Source organism: Brassica napus, chromosome C8 (assembly GCF_020379485.1).
Source record: "Brassica napus cultivar Da-Ae chromosome C8, Da-Ae, whole genome shotgun sequence".
Classification (NCBI taxonomy): domain Eukaryota; kingdom Viridiplantae; phylum Streptophyta; class Magnoliopsida; order Brassicales; family Brassicaceae; genus Brassica; species Brassica napus.
The window spans coordinates 12,560,839-12,578,348 of NC_063451.1; the positions used below are offsets into that span (position 1 = coordinate 12,560,839).

General features: G+C 40.1%; 3 protein-coding genes across 4 annotated transcripts; 2 read left to right on the top strand and 1 right to left on the bottom strand.

The window, feature by feature from the left end:
• Positions 1-2,246: 2,246 nt before the first annotated feature.
• Positions 2,247-2,719, top strand: LOC106415085 (small acidic protein 1). The gene has a single exon (XM_013855701.3). The coding sequence runs from the start codon at positions 2,306-2,308 to the stop codon at positions 2,492-2,494; it is 189 nt and encodes a 62-aa protein (XP_013711155.1). The 5' UTR covers positions 2,247-2,305; the 3' UTR covers positions 2,495-2,719.
• Positions 2,720-3,779: 1,060 nt separating this feature from the next.
• On the bottom strand, positions 3,780-14,338 carry LOC106413885 (acetyl-CoA carboxylase 1). 2 transcript variants are annotated; one of them, XM_013854620.3, is made up of 32 exons: positions 14,081-14,338; positions 13,152-13,494; positions 12,845-13,051; positions 12,602-12,763; positions 12,420-12,512; positions 12,215-12,310; positions 11,895-12,068; positions 11,716-11,809; positions 11,432-11,619; positions 11,296-11,346; positions 11,180-11,219; positions 10,977-11,101; positions 10,756-10,872; positions 10,606-10,680; positions 10,473-10,529; positions 10,285-10,389; positions 10,108-10,194; positions 9,815-10,006; positions 9,543-9,731; positions 9,354-9,464; positions 9,173-9,262; positions 8,915-9,091; positions 8,748-8,825; positions 8,541-8,663; positions 8,194-8,463; positions 7,770-8,101; positions 7,445-7,682; positions 7,008-7,360; positions 6,710-6,923; positions 6,442-6,618; positions 4,211-6,352; positions 3,780-4,136 (listed from the first exon to the last, which is right to left on the bottom strand). In XM_013854620.3, the coding sequence occupies exons 2-32, from the start codon at positions 13,482-13,484 to the stop codon at positions 4,080-4,082; spliced, it is 6,747 nt and encodes a 2,248-aa protein (XP_013710074.1). In that variant the 5' UTR covers positions 13,485-13,494; positions 14,081-14,338; the 3' UTR covers positions 3,780-4,079. The 2 variants fall into 2 exon arrangements, with proteins under 2 accessions (XP_013710074.1, XP_013710075.1); XM_013854621.3 differs by having other exon boundaries at positions 14,057-14,328.
• Positions 14,339-16,334: 1,996 nt separating this feature from the next.
• Positions 16,335-17,510, top strand: LOC106412683. The gene is made up of 2 exons (XM_013853593.1): positions 16,335-17,048; positions 17,202-17,510. Exons 1-2 carry the CDS (start codon positions 16,335-16,337, stop codon positions 17,508-17,510), a joined length of 1,023 nt encoding a protein of 340 aa, XP_013709047.1.

The window sequence follows — 17,510 nt, forward strand, 5'->3', positions numbered from 1 at the left end:
CTTGTAGCACAAGGATTCTAACAAATACTGGGCATCAATTATGAGGAGACATACTCCCCTGTGGTGGATGCAACTACATTTCGATTTTTAATAAGTCTGGCCATCAAAGAAAATTTGGATATGCGGTTAATGGATGTTGTAACCGCATATCTTTATGGTCGACTGGATAATGAAATATATATGAGATTACCAGAGGGTGTTGAGCTTAAAGCTAATAAAGGTTCTCGAGAAGAACACTGCATAAGGCTGAACAAATCCTTATATGGACTTAAGCAAAGTGGTCGAATGTGGTATAATCGCTTAAGCGAATACCTTGCCAAAGTTGGCTATAAGAACGACCCTATCAGTCCATGTATCTTTATAAAGAAGTTTGCAAACAAAGGATTTGTTATCATAGCAGTGTATGTTGATGATTTGAACATCATTGGAACCCCTGGGGAAATCGCCCAAACAGTTGAATATCTCAAGAAAGAGTTTGAAATGAAAGACCTAGGTAAAACTAAAGTCTGTTTGGGGTTACAACTTGAGTACATAAAAGGAGGAATCCTTGTGCATCAAAAAGCATATACAGAAAAGGTACTCAAGAGATTTAACATGGACCAGGCTCACCCATTGACCAGCCCAATGGTCGTGAGGTCCCTTGGAGTGGACACTGACCCATTCCGTCCAAAGGATGATGATGAGAATGTCATGGGTCCTGAAGTGCCTTACCTCAGTGCCATAGGAGCGTTACTGTATTTGGCTAGCCACACTAGACCAGATATATGTTTTGCCGTGAACCTCCTAGCCCGTTTTAGTTCATGTCCGACCCAAAGGCACTGGAATGGAATTAAACATATCCTACGTTACCTTCAAGGAACTAAGGATTTGGGTCTATTTTATACCAATGAAACCAAAGATGGTTTAGTAGGCTTTGCTGATGCAGGCTACTTATCTGATCCACACCATGCTCGGTCCCAAACCGGATATGTGTTTACTTATGGTGGTACTACAATATCATGGCGTTCCATGAAACAAACTATAGCAGCCACATCATCTAATCACTCAGAAATCTTAGCCATGCATGAGGCAAGTCGTGAGTGTGTATGGTTGAGGTCTATGACTCAACACATCCGATCAGATAGTGGAATGGTCGAGGACAATGGTCCGACCATCATATATGAGGATAATGCAGCCTGCATTACTCAACTCAAAGATGGGTATATCAAAGGTGACCGAACCAAACATGTACTACCCAAGTTCTTCTTCACACATGAGTTGCAGAAAGCCAAGGAGGTCAGCGTCACTCAAATCCGGTCAAGTGAGAACTCAGCCGACCTTTTCACCAAGTCACTTCCCACCAGCACATTCAGGAAGCTCACGCAGCAGATTGGCATGCGAAGACTCAAGGACCTTCAGTGATGTCCAAATCAGGGGGAGTAATGTGTGTTGTACTCTTTTTCCTTTCCTTGGTTTTCCTTTTTACCACATTGGGTTTTGGGTTTTCCGGGAGAGGTTTTAATGAGGCAACGTTAGCACATTACAAGCCCGATATGGTTATGACATCCAAGGGGGAGTGTTATAAATCCATGATATGGATATGTGGATTGCCATTAACCATCAAGGAGGTTTATATCCGACCAGACTATCCGGTCCGTCTACATCCGTCTCCGGTCCGTCTACATCCGTCTCTGGTCCGTCTACATCCGTCTTCGGTCCGTCTACATCCGTCTCCGGTCCGTCTACATCCGTCTCCGGTCCGTCTACATCCGTCCAAGACTAGTCAAGATGAAAACTCATTCAACCGGAGCATTTATGAGCTTTGACCAAGTCTGTATCTTTGTGGTCAATATGTATTAAATGTGTAGATTCTCTCCTTGCTGTAAACCCTAGTGAACCTCCACTATATATTGGTAGTGAGAGCTAATGAGAATGACACAACTTACACAGCAATACTTCTCTCATATTTCTAACATTTGTTTTGATATATAAAAATTGTTAACTTATTTGAATTGAGAAAATCTAGGATAACGAATAACAATCTAAATAATTAAATATTAGTTAAAAACTTTTTTGAATGGCTATTATTCACATATTCTTTGAACTTATAATTAGTGTTATTAATATTAATTGGAACTTATAAAAATCTGACGAAAAAGGGGTCTTTGTTAACGAATCCACCTTCGAATTGTGAAGAAGGCATTCGAGTGATGGGCCAAATCATTGGGCCTAAACAAAATTACTAAAATATATATAATCTTCGTCCGTCTCTCTGTTAGACCAAAATCGCTTATAGGAGAGAGGGTAGAAGAGACGAGAAAGATAAATGAGGCCGATGCAACTGGATATGTTGGCGGAGATGGATGATGCAGGTTCTTCGATGGCCATGGACGTAGATGACATCGAAGCCATGGAGATGCTCAGCGAAGGAGGACTTATCTCTGAGAACAAGCTCGCCGACGCCGATTTCTTCAACAAGTTCGACGACGATTTCGACGACACCGATATCAACTGATCTTCTTTAGCTCTCTATGGTTTCAGATTTCCCCTTGTTTGGTTGATTTTTTATGTAATTTCTGGAAGAATCTATATTCCCCCGTTGATTAGGGATTCTGTGTTTGCGAATCGAAGTTCCTATCTGAACATTAAGTATGATCTCTACATGTCTTGTGGGTTTTGCTTACTATCCTCTTGGAACAGATTTAACATTTGGGTACCTTAATTGTTTTGCCTTTGTTTCTTTCTGGAGTTGGAATCTGTTTTTGTTTTCTTGCTAATTTAGCTTCAACCTAATCTCTTAAGGTGTTTCTCGTTGTATCTGAGATGTGCATAGACATAAACTTCGTTTATTGCGTATGGTAGAAACTTCCCTGCATCTTGTTTTGCTTCGTATGATGCTTTATTCGACGTTGTTTGTTTGTGATTTCACTTCTATCAAACATGTGTTTTCATCTCGCTCTCTGTCATAGTTTGTGATTGATGTTGATCTAAAATGAAAAGTGGAGATAACCAAGCATAGCCATAAAACTTTGATGATGGCTTAACTAGAAGTTTTCTGCATCCTCTTTTGATTAAACATTGTTTGCTTAGATAATATAACATACTCCTCGAGCTAAAAAATGTCATATTATTGTAACAGGTAAAGATTGTCAGGGCATCTCCAATGGTACACAAATTTTTTTTTTATATTTCATATTAAATTTTAGAATAACTCCATTATATAAAGTTAAAAAATAATATTATTCTATATTTCATTCTAGTATAGAGTAAGTTTATTATAGAGTGAATCATTTGAAAAAATCCAACTCTATAATAGAGCTATTTTATTTTAGAGTAAAACATTGATGAAATTTTTATGTACCTGGTCTTAAAAATTTGTGCATCTTCTTGGTGCATAGAAAGTGTACTAAGATAGGTTAGTACTGACACAAATCTGTGACCCCACATGGCATTTGGAAACGAAGATGTTCGTCCAATCTAAGCCGTCAGATTCACCAATGAACAAAGAAATGGGTAGCGTCCAAGAGATGACGAGGGGGAAGAACCAGCGGTGTCGGCGTTCCACAATTCATTAGAGTGGCCGCCAAGTTTAGCGAATCATCATGGTGCGTTCTTTTTACAGTCTGCGCCAACGCTAATCCATGAATGCCTCATCGCAGCCGTATAGAGATGATATTAAGAATAATCCAACATCTTAGCTTTCTTCATCTAAAACAAATATTGTTTTACAAAGGTTCTTCAAGAAAAGTGTACACATGCCAACTTTTGGACCAGTCTTTGCTGAGTTGACTCTTTAAAAAGAGACCAAATTCACTTTATTGTAATAGAAGTTTATATGTTGAGTTGTTAATACGGACTTATATCAAGATAACCACAAGGCTTTATGATTCTGACAACATAAACATATGAAGCAAGAGTGACATGTTAAATAAATTATTACGCAATTCTCACTTATACGCTACAACAACATTTACAGCTCGGGCCAACACATTTAAGAAAGAAAGACCAAATCTAATTTCCAACTAGCTTCTGTCACCGTAGGACACAAGCAACACCAAAGGACCATCTTTCTCGGGTCACAAGCTTAGACCTCTTTTATATCAACCTAACACTTTTCGTAGCGCATCAACCAGCTCTTCTCTTCTTGAAGGCTCCACCTGCAACAGACATATTCACTTAGGTTTTCCAAAAGAATACAAGACAACGAAGAAACTAAATTTTCATTTCATACCTTGTTTAGAAGATTGGTAAGTCCTTGTGGCAGCGCCGATAGATCCGACGAATTTCCAATCTCTGCAAGTTGATTCAACAGTTTCTGCGCTCTCAACTCGCTCAGATTCAACTCGAAGTTACTAACGTTGTCCTTCCATGTAAAGAACACTTGGTCGTCTGTCCAAGCTTCTTCTTTCCCCTTTGCAATGTCAGATTTGGAGAACCAATCCTGAATTAAACCCATTGCAGATTTATATGATAAGTCGTCTCCTGAAGCTTCTCTTACGTTTTTCACAAGAGAGCTCTCAGCAATTCTCCGGTTGAGCTTTTTATAGAAGAAGGACCTCGAGCCGCTCCACTCCACAACACTTTTGATCACTCCTTTTGCAGCCATTCTCATGGAAGTATCGTGAAGTTCCGCAAATTTGGTGGCGATTTGGATATAAACTGGTAAGAGAAGCTTCTCTCGGGCTTTAATCTGTTGCTGGAGGAGCTCGATATTTGCATAAGCCTCACTTTGCTTGGCATCTTGCACTCTTGCTTTGAGATCGATTAGCTTCGGGTCTAACCTTCCCATGCACTCTAACATCTCTTTCGTTCTAAATTTTATCTCTATCGTTCCTTCTGGCTCAAGCACATTCCCCCTAGCAGTTTCATCAGCATACATTTCAACATAATCTGAATTTATTTGGCTATCAACAACAACCCACGCTCCACCTCGCAACTCTCCCATCTTAGGGATGTACACAAACACTGGCTGCCGATATGTTCTCAGATTTTCTACAATAGTCGAACCTGCCTGAAGTATTCCTTCGAAAAGATCTCTCTGCCCACCTGAAAACCCTCTCCAGTTCGCAAGGATAAACAATGGAAGCTCTTCCTTGTTGAAATCCATGAGCGCTTGAGCTGTCTTGGCCGCAGAATCAGGAAACCAGACTTGCCCTGCTTGTGGAACCACTCTTTCATGAGAGTCGAGCTGTCCTGGATCTGCTGGGATGATCTGCATTACTGTCTGTGTCTCAACCGCAACAACTCCTACAGGTATTCCCCCTAGCTTAGCTCTACCAGTCACTACCGTTCTTGCCCAGCCTTCAAGAGTCTCAATAAAGCTATTTTTATCAAAGATACCGCCAAGCCATTTACCGGTATTGTCGTTAACCCCAGCTATAGCAGCTCGCGGGTCGCAAGAGTTCTCTGGAACGTATTCCACGGTTCTGTCCGGTGGGTCTAAAGGGGCAAGAACAGGAAGAGGACCACCAGCGTAAGCAGGAATGTAGCTCAGCCAGTCGAGAATTGCTGATACGCCTTCAAGATCATCTGAGACTGTAAGATGAACAACACCATTTGTGCCCATGATTTTCGGGCCACCAAGTTGCATGTGAGAGCTATAGACCTCACGCCCAAGTAACTTGTTGAGCGTAGAAAAGCCAGTCAATATGATCGGCTGGTCAAGTCTCTGTATACACCGCATACCAAGGCGGGCAAGGTAAGCACCAATTCCTACCGTTCTTCCACTAACAAAGGTCAAAGTAAACGTTTCGTTGTATGCCCTCGAGTAAGCGCCCGCTATTGCCCCACTTCCGGTTAGATTCTCTACACCAATACCATCTTCTTTACCAACGATTGTATCAATCACCCACCTTGTTTCCCCACTAGGGAGCTTTATTTCGTGCGCAATGACAGATGATCCAATCCTTGCATGGTCTTCAGGGCTTAGGTATATATACTGAAAACCATTTTCGGGGGAAACTTCATCCGACCATCCAACTTTAAAGCAGGCTTTGATTTCTTCAGCTACTCCGAGTCTGGCACCAGAATTTGCTGCCAAGTAAATCAAGGGAAGCTTCTTGGCACATGCGAGTTCAGTCACGGCAAGGAAAAACGCGTCCTCTCTAGGACCAAAAGAACCAGCTTTGAAGGTGACATCATTGGCGACTATGAGAAGCTTCCGTCCCATAGGAAACTCAGGAGTCGACATCTCTAGGCTCCAGGCCACCATTCCAAACTCATTGAGACCCGGTGATCTTTCAACTGGCATAAGAGATGTACCTTCTGAATTGGAGAATACAAGCTCTTTAGCACTGATAAGAGTACCCTTGCATGGTTTCTTAACTCCCGGGTGTTGTAATGCCCACAACTGCTCCAAGGCTGTCTCAAATGCCTGAAAAGGAAAACAAATAACAGAGTGGTTGGAAGTAGCCAACAGAGTAAAAAAAAAAATGCGTGAATCTTCTGAATTCAGTAACTAACCAACGGGAAGTCATAGCAATATGTAGTGTTACTCCTCCTTGCGGCTAGACGTTGCCTGTCAAGATATCCCAGTGGCTTATATTGATCATTGATTTGGGTTCCATGCAAAGGTCCCTTCTTGGTAATTGAGTGGTAAATCAAACTGTTTCTCCCACTAGTTTCAACTTCTCGATATATCTGAAACATCGAATCACAGCACCTCATGTCATCGGAGATGTGCACTCTTACTCTCTCTCTATTCAAACAAAAATTTCTAAACCGAACTTACATTGACAGTGCATGTACGGCCTGTGACGTTTGCAACCACAACCCTCCAAGCGCCACTTGCCAGTCCAGAGGACACCAACCACAGCCGCACTTCCCACTCGCACACACCCAACCTATGCATTCTCACTCCAACAGATCTGTGTATCTCATGTGCTGCTTCTTCTAAGATCACCTCGATTGTAGTTTCTTCATCCTCTGCATTCACTTCAACTCTCCTGTGAGAAAAACAGTTGGATATTATTACCATATGCTCTGGCACATTACAAACAATAACTAGTCAAGTACACAGCCATAGCAACCTAGGGTAAGGGACAAGATCATCTATCTGCTGCTCACGCAGTATGCAAAGGAACATATGTGCGTGGTCTGGTTTCATGGCAGCATTATGCGCATTCAGTTCCAGTTCCTCCATGGCATCCATCAAAGATCTAAGAACGCATCTCGACGTAAATGGCATGGAGAACAGTGTTTGGCTAAGTTGCTTATCCTGACCTTGCTGCAACATAAAGCCATCATTCATTGTAGCCTGTCGAACAAGAGATCTCAGGAACATCCTTTTGATTGGCATTGACTTGTCTGTAACAGTATACAAATGCCATTGACGATCTCTGGACGGGGTATACTGTATATTCGAGTATCCTTTCAGCTTATCCTGCACCAGAACAGTAAACAGTCACTAAAAGGAATGTGAGATACTGTACAACAAGAATTTTACATTTCATCGTCGTGATCATACCAACTCAAGGTATATGGACAGAGGAGGCTCAAGATGACGCATCAAAGGCTCTTCTGCATAATAGTGTTTCTCCATAGACCAATGGAAAGAATGTCTCATGGGTGTTCGTCCTTCGTCTCTCTGAATTATACAGCTTATCACACCTACACCTGCAGAACAGAGACTCGAACTCACTTCTTCCTCTTTAAGAATTTTGGCCAGCTTGTCTACTCTTTCCTGAGCTTGGTCCTCGTCCCCACTGAGGCAAACACACCAGAACATCAACAGATTAGGTAGACAACATAGCACCTACGCTAATTTAAAATCGTCTGGCTGTGTTAATTACCTGTCCTGGAGAAGACTCATCTGATTGTTGATGCCCACAATAGCAATGTGCATCATATTGCCAGATAAAGGAGCTCCGGCAGATACATGCTCGTTCTGGTTTGTTTCTGTCAACGCTGCACTTATTATACTTGGCAGAAACTGCAGCGATTTGATTATAACCATTGCCCCCCATTTTCTCTCACTACGCTTCTCAACCAATCCTTTCTCAGGTGTCTCTTGATCATCTAAGCCAATGTTTTTCCTTTCCATATGCTCCTCTAGGAACTCCCAAGAAGCAATAAGACCAGACCGGTGCCATTGCATCCTGATGCTTTCTTTGACGACGTAGGGCTAATGACAAGACTCAAGTTTAAATGAAGCCAAGATTGCCTGTCTAATAAATTGCAGTTGAATAATTAGGGTGCAAGAAAATTAACTCTAACCTGATATAATCTGCGAATATAAGTCTCAACAACTCGTCTTTGAAGTGTGTGATCGCTGTGGTCAAATAGTCCCACGAGAGCATCTTCAACAGCTAAGGATGCGCTCACAAGATCTTCCATTCTTTCATTAATGGCACTCTTCCTCTTGGGAGTATCCATATTTTCCCCATCCTCTGTAAACATTTCTAACTCTGACAGGCTTCTAGCAATGTTTGAACGAAGTTCACTTAATTTGGTCTGTTCGAGTAATTGGCTTGCCTTCAGTGCCAACTACACACACACAAGCCGATCATCAGTTGACGAATATCAACATATTTATTATAAAAAAATAAAGGAACCAAACGCACCTCAGAGTAATTAGTATGGTTTAGTGTCGAGAATCGGATAAGTTTATCTCTGTATGCAGCAGGATTAGGGTAAACAAGCTGCTCCATGAGCCGAAGAACGAGTTTGTTTTTGTTTTTTATGCCCTGAAAAGAATAACAGACGAGCATACTGATTCAATGACATAGTGATGAAGAAAAGAGTAAAATGGCCTGAGAAAGGCCACAGACCTGGTGTGAGAGCACAATATCAACAATCTTCAACAGATCTTTCTTGTATTGCTGACGCATGCGTTCAATAACATCAGCCTGTTCAAATTAAAAAAATTCTTATAAAGACTCCTCAGACATAGCTAGTTACCAAAAAGCCGTTCATTAACTATTGAACGACAAATTACCAGCATGTTATCATTGAATAATTCTTCTACAGATAGGTATTCTTCAAAAAGAGAATGAACAATAACACGGGCATGACTTTCTCTACCACCTTCATAAGACTTTGCAAGGCTCATCAATGGTTCAATGAGCCTTTCAAGGGCACCCCTATCTTTCTCATCACAAGATAATAAATGAGCCTGTCGAAAAAAGTGGACAGCAAAGTTCAGAGAGTAAAACACAAGATATCTCTCGAATTGAAAAACATAATAGGATATCACCTCAAGAATGCCTTTTAAAAGTTTGGCAGGGAAATCTGCGGTGAGAGAGTTCCTGGATATACTCTCAAATTCCCTATACTTGGATTCTAACTGGTATCGAATTTTATAGGAAAAGCATTAGAAGTCTTGGAACTCAAAACAAATAATGCAGAATGGGATACATATATACATATGTCTTTACCATCATTCTGAGATCTTTCGGTAGTCGTGTTGCCAGAACTGCGAAGCACTCTTGCCACTGAAGGAATGGGAGTTCAGGGCTATCAAGGCAGTTAAGCAAGTCTTGAACAACCTGCCATATTTGAGTTTTCTAATTGTCAAATGATGTTTTAAATACCTGGGCCAAATAGGAATATCAAATTGCGTTTACCTCATCTACTTTATGCTCATAGCCGGCAAGAACCATGCGAGCAGCATTTAAAGTTGCAGCACATCTCTGATGAACTTTACCAGAAATTGCCGTTGGAAGCCCTAATCTTGGGAAACCTCCATGGAAGGGTTCGGCCTTTCTTACAGCAGAAGGATCATCAAGATCAAGCTTGGCTATAAGTTCACCAGCCTGTAAATAAAATGTTGGATGTGTTAATCAAAATCTCCATCTGTAGAAAGCCAATTTTTGTGTAGCAATGGAGTGTCTTTGACCTGCATGGCTTGTCCTTCAGACATTTTGAAATGTATAACTCCTGATGCAGGTGAAAGAAGTGGCATGCACATCTTCATGACCTCAACTTCCGCGTAGGGCATGTCAGCATCAATACTGCTATTATCTGAAACCAAATACCTCAGCAGCTTGCACGGTGTCTCAGCCATCAACTTTGAAGGATCGTGATCATTCTGAATAATCCAAAAATGACAGATAACTTAATGCTAAGATGATTTGAGAAATAAATGTTTCAAGTATTATGAGAAAACCAAAAAGAAAAATCAGTTGAAACCTGAAGTAAACAAGTTCTTCCGTCAATAAGAAGACGGGTTCCTGCAGCTTCTTCCTCTGCATATATCACATGGCTTTTACCATCCAACTGCAATGACAGTAAGAATCAATGCGAATTCTCTAAGGGGGTTACACATAAGTTCTGTTTTGTAGTATGAAACAAAGTCAGAAAACTTGCCTGCATCAACAGACCTCCATCACGTAGAGTGTGTATTTCTGCTACAACTTCTGAGTTGTTCATTCTTAGCCTGTAGCTTCCTGATCCACCCCGGACCACATCAATCTAAAAACATTTATCTTCGCTTTAGTTAGTCTCGGTAGGAAGACAAGAAATGCAGCGAAGTATAATTGACACTAGACGCATACCGTATATTTACTTCCTTCAATGTTCAGAGACACTTGAGAATGCACAAGAGATATATGCTGCAAATTAAGAGAGAAAAATTAAGCTGAAAGATCATTACGAGGAACAAAAATGCTGTAGCTGATATTAGATTACCTTTGGGGGAATTTGTCCCTTCTCTAGATAACCAACATAATCCGAGACCACAGCAGCACTGGTCGCTGATGCTTTCTGTACAAATAGAACATCAAGTTACTAAATATAAACTTTACAAGAAAAACTGATCCCTGAAAAAGAGACACTTACATAGAGAGCCCCTCCGACAACAGAGAGGTACCATGGAGGCCTCTCTGCCCTGACCCGCATAGCAATTCTACTGTCCAACCAACCAGTGTGAATTTTGTTTTCCCGGTAATCAGAAGCCTGATCAAGAATTTACATGATCTCGTCAGAGAGCGTAGCTATTGTAAACACTGTACATCGCAAACACAGAGTGTACTTTTGTGGGTTGGAAGAAGGAAGCGTACATGTAAAAGGTCAATCGTGTAGTCAACGTTAGTCCTAATTTCTCCACGAATTTGAATTTCTTTAAGCCCAAGGACCATATTTGCTATTGCCAAGGCTCTGGATTCCCCAAATGCAAAAACATGGCCTGAACAGAAGGTTAAAGAAAGTTTCAACAAGGTAAACTCAAGCTGACCTAGTAGCGCACATATTTCATTTAACTTACCAAATTGGGAATCTGAGAACTCGTGGATGCCTCCACCAGACTGTAAGAAAAAGATGGTTGTAAAATTTAAGCCATAGCCACACATAATATAGCAGTGCATATATAGATATATCTACCTTGACAGAGAAGTAAGCCCACACATTTGGCTTGCTTTTAAAACTCAACTCCTGATGCAAGTTCATACGAGTGTTACCCCCACACAATTCTCAGTTAAAAGACTTTAAACTTTTGCATTCCGCAGCTATATATTACCTGTACTTTACCGCTGGTGGGTTTGAATCCGTCATCAGGGTCCTCACTTGTCACGCGTACAGCCACACAATGACCTTTTGGCCTTATAGATTCAGCTTTATCAAAATCAAAAGGGGAGGCTAGCACAGATGTTTTCCTCCAAGAATCGTAACCTCCACCATGTTCTATACCATAGAACCGTCTTATCTCTAACCAAAAAGAAAGTGAAACAGATAGTACATTACACGTGTGCATGGACTAGAAGAAGAACCGCTGCCTCTCAAAAATAAGAATGCAGGCCATACCAGGGATTTGCCAGAGAGGAATTCCCATCCCAACAGCAACTTGCGCAGCAGGAAGATTTATCTCGGCAATCCATTCAGTTACAGGGTGCTCAACCTGACCTCAAACATCAAGTTAAACAGGTCTTCAACCTCTCAAGATAGAATTTAAAACAAATTTTTTTCAGTAGTATGAAACCAACCTGTAACCGAGGGTTAAGCTCTAAGAAGTAGTACTCCCCCGTGTCCATGCTGTAGAGATATTCAACAGTAGCTGCTCCAACATAGTTAACACTCTTAGCCAACCTTCTACCAGCCTGTTCAAGTTTCTTGATGGTTTCTTGCGGAGCCACGGTAATTGGACCTTCCTCTATGATCTGCAAAACATAAAGTAAGAAATCATGCAAAACTTGCCTCCGCCAATAAAGGAGTTAGACAGTTAAAACTGAGTACATAAGAATACATTACACGAAGTATTTCTTTGAAACAATATAATTAAACTCCAGAATCAATCATTGAAAACCTTTTGGTGTCTTCTCTGGACACTACAGTCCCGGCTATGCAGAGCTGAAACGTTTCCGTATTGGTCACAGAGCAACTGGACCTCTAAATGCCGACTCTAGACAAATACAAAGAACAGCCACATTATTACTAAAATCTCTTTAGCATAATACCCATATAAGAACTCCGATATGCTTAGATCAAGAGATGTAGTTAAGTAGCAATACCTGTGAAGCAACCTTCATTATAAATATCGGTGATCCAGGGACCTCACCCTGAACTTGCTTGAATAGAGCCCTAACCTCATCAGCATTATGAACCTAAAAAAATAAAACCAGAATAAGAACACTCATAGTCTACAATGAAAAGAAGAGAGTGGCATTCAAAAAGCTTATGGACACAAGCTAACCTTCCTAATGCCTTTTCCGCCACCACCCCATGATGCTTTAATCATTGCTGGGTAACCCACGACTTGACAACTAGCAATCGCTTCTTCAGTTGTATAGACACAAGCTTGCCTGTAGATCTCCTCCGGTATCGTCACCAAGCTGCTATCTGGAGGTATTTTGACCTGGAAACATAAAACTTGGGTCATTTTGAAACAATTCTCTAGTAAACAAGTTCAGCGTAACGGGACACAAAAATTACTTACATGGGATCCACTCCATGGTAGAGTAGGTACATCAGCAGCTTGTGCAATCAACGAGGAACCAATCTTGTCACCTAATGCTGCCATTGAAGCTGCTGGAGGACCAAGAAATATAATTCCTTTTGCCTTCAACGCATCAGGTAACTCAGGGTTCTCAGATGCATGACCCCAACCAGGCCAAACTGCATCCACACGTGTTACTTCAGCCATCTGCACATAGTAGACAAAGATGAATTCAGGATTAAACTCAACAGATACAAAACTTCTTCATGAGGTATTATTATTATTACTATTGGTTGTATTCACCCACCTCAACGATAAGCTGAACGTTGGCATAATTGTTATTGTTAGTTCCTCCGGGAACCTCGACAAACTGATCAGCGATTCTGATATGCTCGGCATTGATCCTCATGTCTTCAGGAGTCGCCATCCCAACCAACAAAATAGCTCTCTCGGTGCCAAATGTTTCGTAAGCCCATGTTCTGACACTGCGTATAAACTTAACAGCTGCCATTCCATTGTTAGCGATCAAAATGCTATGGATTGGCCTTTTCCCTCCAAGTGCAATGCAAAAGTCATCCACTTCAGACACCGAAACATGATTTCTACCGGGAGTTTGATACCCGTTAACAGAGCCAGCCATTGTTATTCTTCTGTAAAACAAAGACATAGTGAAACAGGAAACTGATGTAATAAAACCCCTTAGATACTATCACTAGGAAACAGAAAATAATGATCTTGATCTGCTTAAAAATATCCGCAGATGACAGCATTGCTTTGTGTATTTTTTATTAAATGAAGATGCTCACAAAAAAAAAAAAAAAAGAGAAGAAGAAGATGACAGCAATGTTTTGCTGTATTTTAGAAGAAGAAAAGTATACGACAAGCAAAACACAATCATAAGCAAAGATCTCTTGAAAGTTAGAAATCATCACAAAATACTCTTTTTGAAAAGAAAAGAAAAAAACTTAATTATCTCTTCCGATAACCAGTTTCTTGTAGAAAGGAAAACAAAATCTGAGAGATCTAAAAACCAACTAACGATGAAAACACTCCACATCCCGGAAGAAAAAAAAAATGAAGTGAGAAACTCTAAGAGGTAGCTCCAATAAGGAATTGAAATCAGGAACTACAACTCATCTCAAATAACAGCCAACACAAGAGTAAAGTTCAGATGGTGAGATCAGGAATAATCAGCAGTTAGGAATCACAAACCCCAATTAAAGAGAAAGTCCGAACCTTGTAGGAAAAGCTGAGAATCCCAATTTCAGTTGAGAGAAGTTAAAGAATCATCTCAGAGCAGAAGAGAGAGAGAAGGGTGGGTTTAAAGAGGCGGGAGAGGGAAGAAGAGAGTTAGGTTGGAGTTAGAGGAGACGGAAGGAGGTGGGGTCCGAAGACTTAATAGTGGCAGATGAAGAAGATGAAGGTGTAGAGAAAAGAGTGCACGTGGTCTCTGCCTCCGCCACACTCCACACCTTCTCCATTTTTTTTTCTTTTTCTTTTTCTTTTTCTCTTTTTTTTTTGGTTAGGAGGCGCCGTAGTTGTTCCTCAGCTACCTCTCTCCTCATCAAACCTTCCACTCTTGTTTTTTCCGCACTCTTTTTATTGGTTCTTACATTCTGTTAAAAACAAAAAAATCTCTTGTCAAGTTTTTTTTAATAATTTTTTTCACCTTTTCACTATTTACCATTCCATAATAAAGTGAAGTCAAATTCTTCTCTCTCTCTATTTTTCTTTTCTAATTAGTTGGTTGGTTTAATGTTATGATTCCTTTCGGTAAAAAAAAAAAAAATTGCCAAATCGAAATAGAAAAACAAGTACATTGTCTCTTTGCCATAAATTTTTTTTTTGTCAAATTTGGATTTAGATACCCTGATCAACTTTGAAAAATCATATCAATTATTTTAAGAATCAGAAAAATATGGAAAAATATGGAAAATGTATATAAACAATAGACAAACATATGAAAAATACTTTGGTTGAATAAATATTTGTGGAACACAATTTCATATTTTGGTCTACTGATGGCAGAAAACATAATCTAGTGTCTACGAGGATGTAGATTGCATATTCGGCTAACTACATGAATATCTGCAACCAGCAGAACGTTAAATCGAGCATTTGTTATAATTCTAGCATGGTAGAATTAAACGACTATCATTTCTTTTATTTTTGAACTACGATAGACATGATAGAATTAATCGACTACCATTTCTTTTATTTCTGAACTACGGTAGATTTGATTAACTATTATTTCCAATATATCTACAAAGGCGAAATGACAAAATCTGCCATGTCTCATGACTGCGATAATATGATTCCATAATCTACCAAATTCCTTTATTCTACGGACAACGTAATGTATGTTCTACGAATTTTGAATTGTATATTTTCCTTAAATATCTCCAAAATCTGTTAAGAGAATATATTCTAAATCTATTTTCCTAAAATTTCGTGTTTTCCAAGTAAATTTTTTTAAAAAAAATCGTGGTCTTCTTCTTGGTGAGACGATTTTGATTTTTTTTTCATCCAAAAATTTTGAATTTCTTGTTGAAGAAGATGCATATATATGCTTCTTGTGTGTTGTGGAAATTTGATCCCCTTAAAGGATGGGGATTTGCGGTTGATAAGAACAAACGAGGTAGAGTACTGTACATGGAATTGACAAGTTCCTTTGAAGATTTTGGAACTGACCAAAACCTTGTCGAGCTTGAGTTAAGCTACTTACATATGGAGTTAATCAGTTCAATAGACTGTCCCCCAGTTATCATTGAGAGTGATCGGCAAGTCAAAAATTTTCTTACATATGTACGTGGAAAAGCTTCTACAAGGTTGTGTGTGTCAACTTCACCTATCAGTGGAAACAACGACAACATTGGGGCTGATAATGAGAAATCTAACTCGCATTTCAGAGAGCAAGGTGAACCTTCCTCATTTCCACCTCGAGATGACACTATTAGTTCATCTGAATCAAGCAAAGATGTTGAAGATAATTGTAACTCATACGGCTATGAAGAAGATGATGTTCTCGCCATAAGTGCAAAAGAAGACGATAGTGGAAAAAGTGTTTTCTTTGATGGATGTTGTGAAGAGGGGTGAAACGTTTCAAAACAAAACCATGTTGAAAGCAGCTTTGGAAATGTCAGCAATGAAGCATAACTTCGATTACAAAGTTGTGAAATCTGACAGAAAACTTTGGTACATCTGATGCATTGACAACCATTGCAAATGGAGTGTTCGGGCTGAGGGGTTATCAGGTTCCACATATATCATCATCAAAAAATATGTGGCGGATCATACATGCGCTGCGTCGAGTATGAATAATGGTGGTCGGACAGCTTTTGCAAAAACAATTGGCGGACTAATAATGCATAGGTATGATGGTGTGAAAGAAGGTCCCAAAACTAATGATGTCATACAGATTATGAGGATGGAACATGGATGCGAGATATCTAAGTCCTTAGCATGAGATGCTCGGGAGTTTGCAATTAGCATGGTTGGAGGTATTCCAGAGAAGAGTTTTGGAAAAATTCCAAAGTACTTGCACATGCTGAGAGAAGCTAATCCAGGAATGCATATGTTTTATAAAACTGATGTTGATGGTAGATTCAGATTTCTCTTCGCTTCGTTTGGCCAATCAGTACGAGGTTTTCAGACAGCCATGCGACAAGTTCTTGTTGTTGATGGGACATTTTTAAAGAGCAAATACAAAGGGGTATTACTTGCTGCGACAACTTTAGATGGAAACTCTAACTTGTATCATGTTGTGTTTGCGGTCGTGGACTCAGAAAATGATCGTTCATGGGATTGGTTTATGAGACAGCTAAAGGTTGTTGTTGCGGACGAGCATTCTCTAGCTTTTGTGTCAGACAGAAATGCCTCACTTTGTAAGGCAATAGAGAATGTGTATCCTCTTTCTCAACATGGAATTTGCATCCACCATTTGTTGAATAATGTGGTCACACATTACAGAGGAAAGAGACTGGCTGGATTGATTGCAAAAGCTTCTAAAGCTTATAGAGTCATTGATTTTCAGAAGCGATTCCAAGCTATGTGTAATATTAGTCCAACTATTGGAAAATATTTAACAGATGCAGATGTTACAAAGTGGGCTCGTTGTCAGTTTCCAGGATTCAAGTATGACATTAGGACGACAAACCCAGCTGAATCAATAAACTCTGCTTTGCGCACACTAAGAGAGTATCCAGTCATTCCTTTGTTGGATAGCATCATAGAAATGCTGACCCGTTGGTTCTTCTAATGCCGCACACGAAGCAGGAAGCACACAAAACCATTAACTATTGCCATCGAGAAAAAGATAGACAGACGGATTAATAAGGGTAAAACGTTTCTGGTGCAGCCAGTTGACGAGTACCGTTTTTTAGTTCGCAGAGATACAATTGACTGCCTGGTTGATTTGGACAGAAGAACCTGCTCATGTGGGAAATACGACCTACTGAAAATCCCATGTAGACACGCAATCAAGGCTGGTTTAACTGTTGGTCGAGCCCCATCCTCCCTAACGGATGACATGTACACGACTTCCACTTGGAGAACAACTTATCAAGAAACTATCAATCCAATAGGTGTTCCTGAGGATAGTGGGGTTGTTCCAGATGATGTTTGGAATGCTAATGTGGTACCTCCTGAATCAAGAAGAGGAGCATGA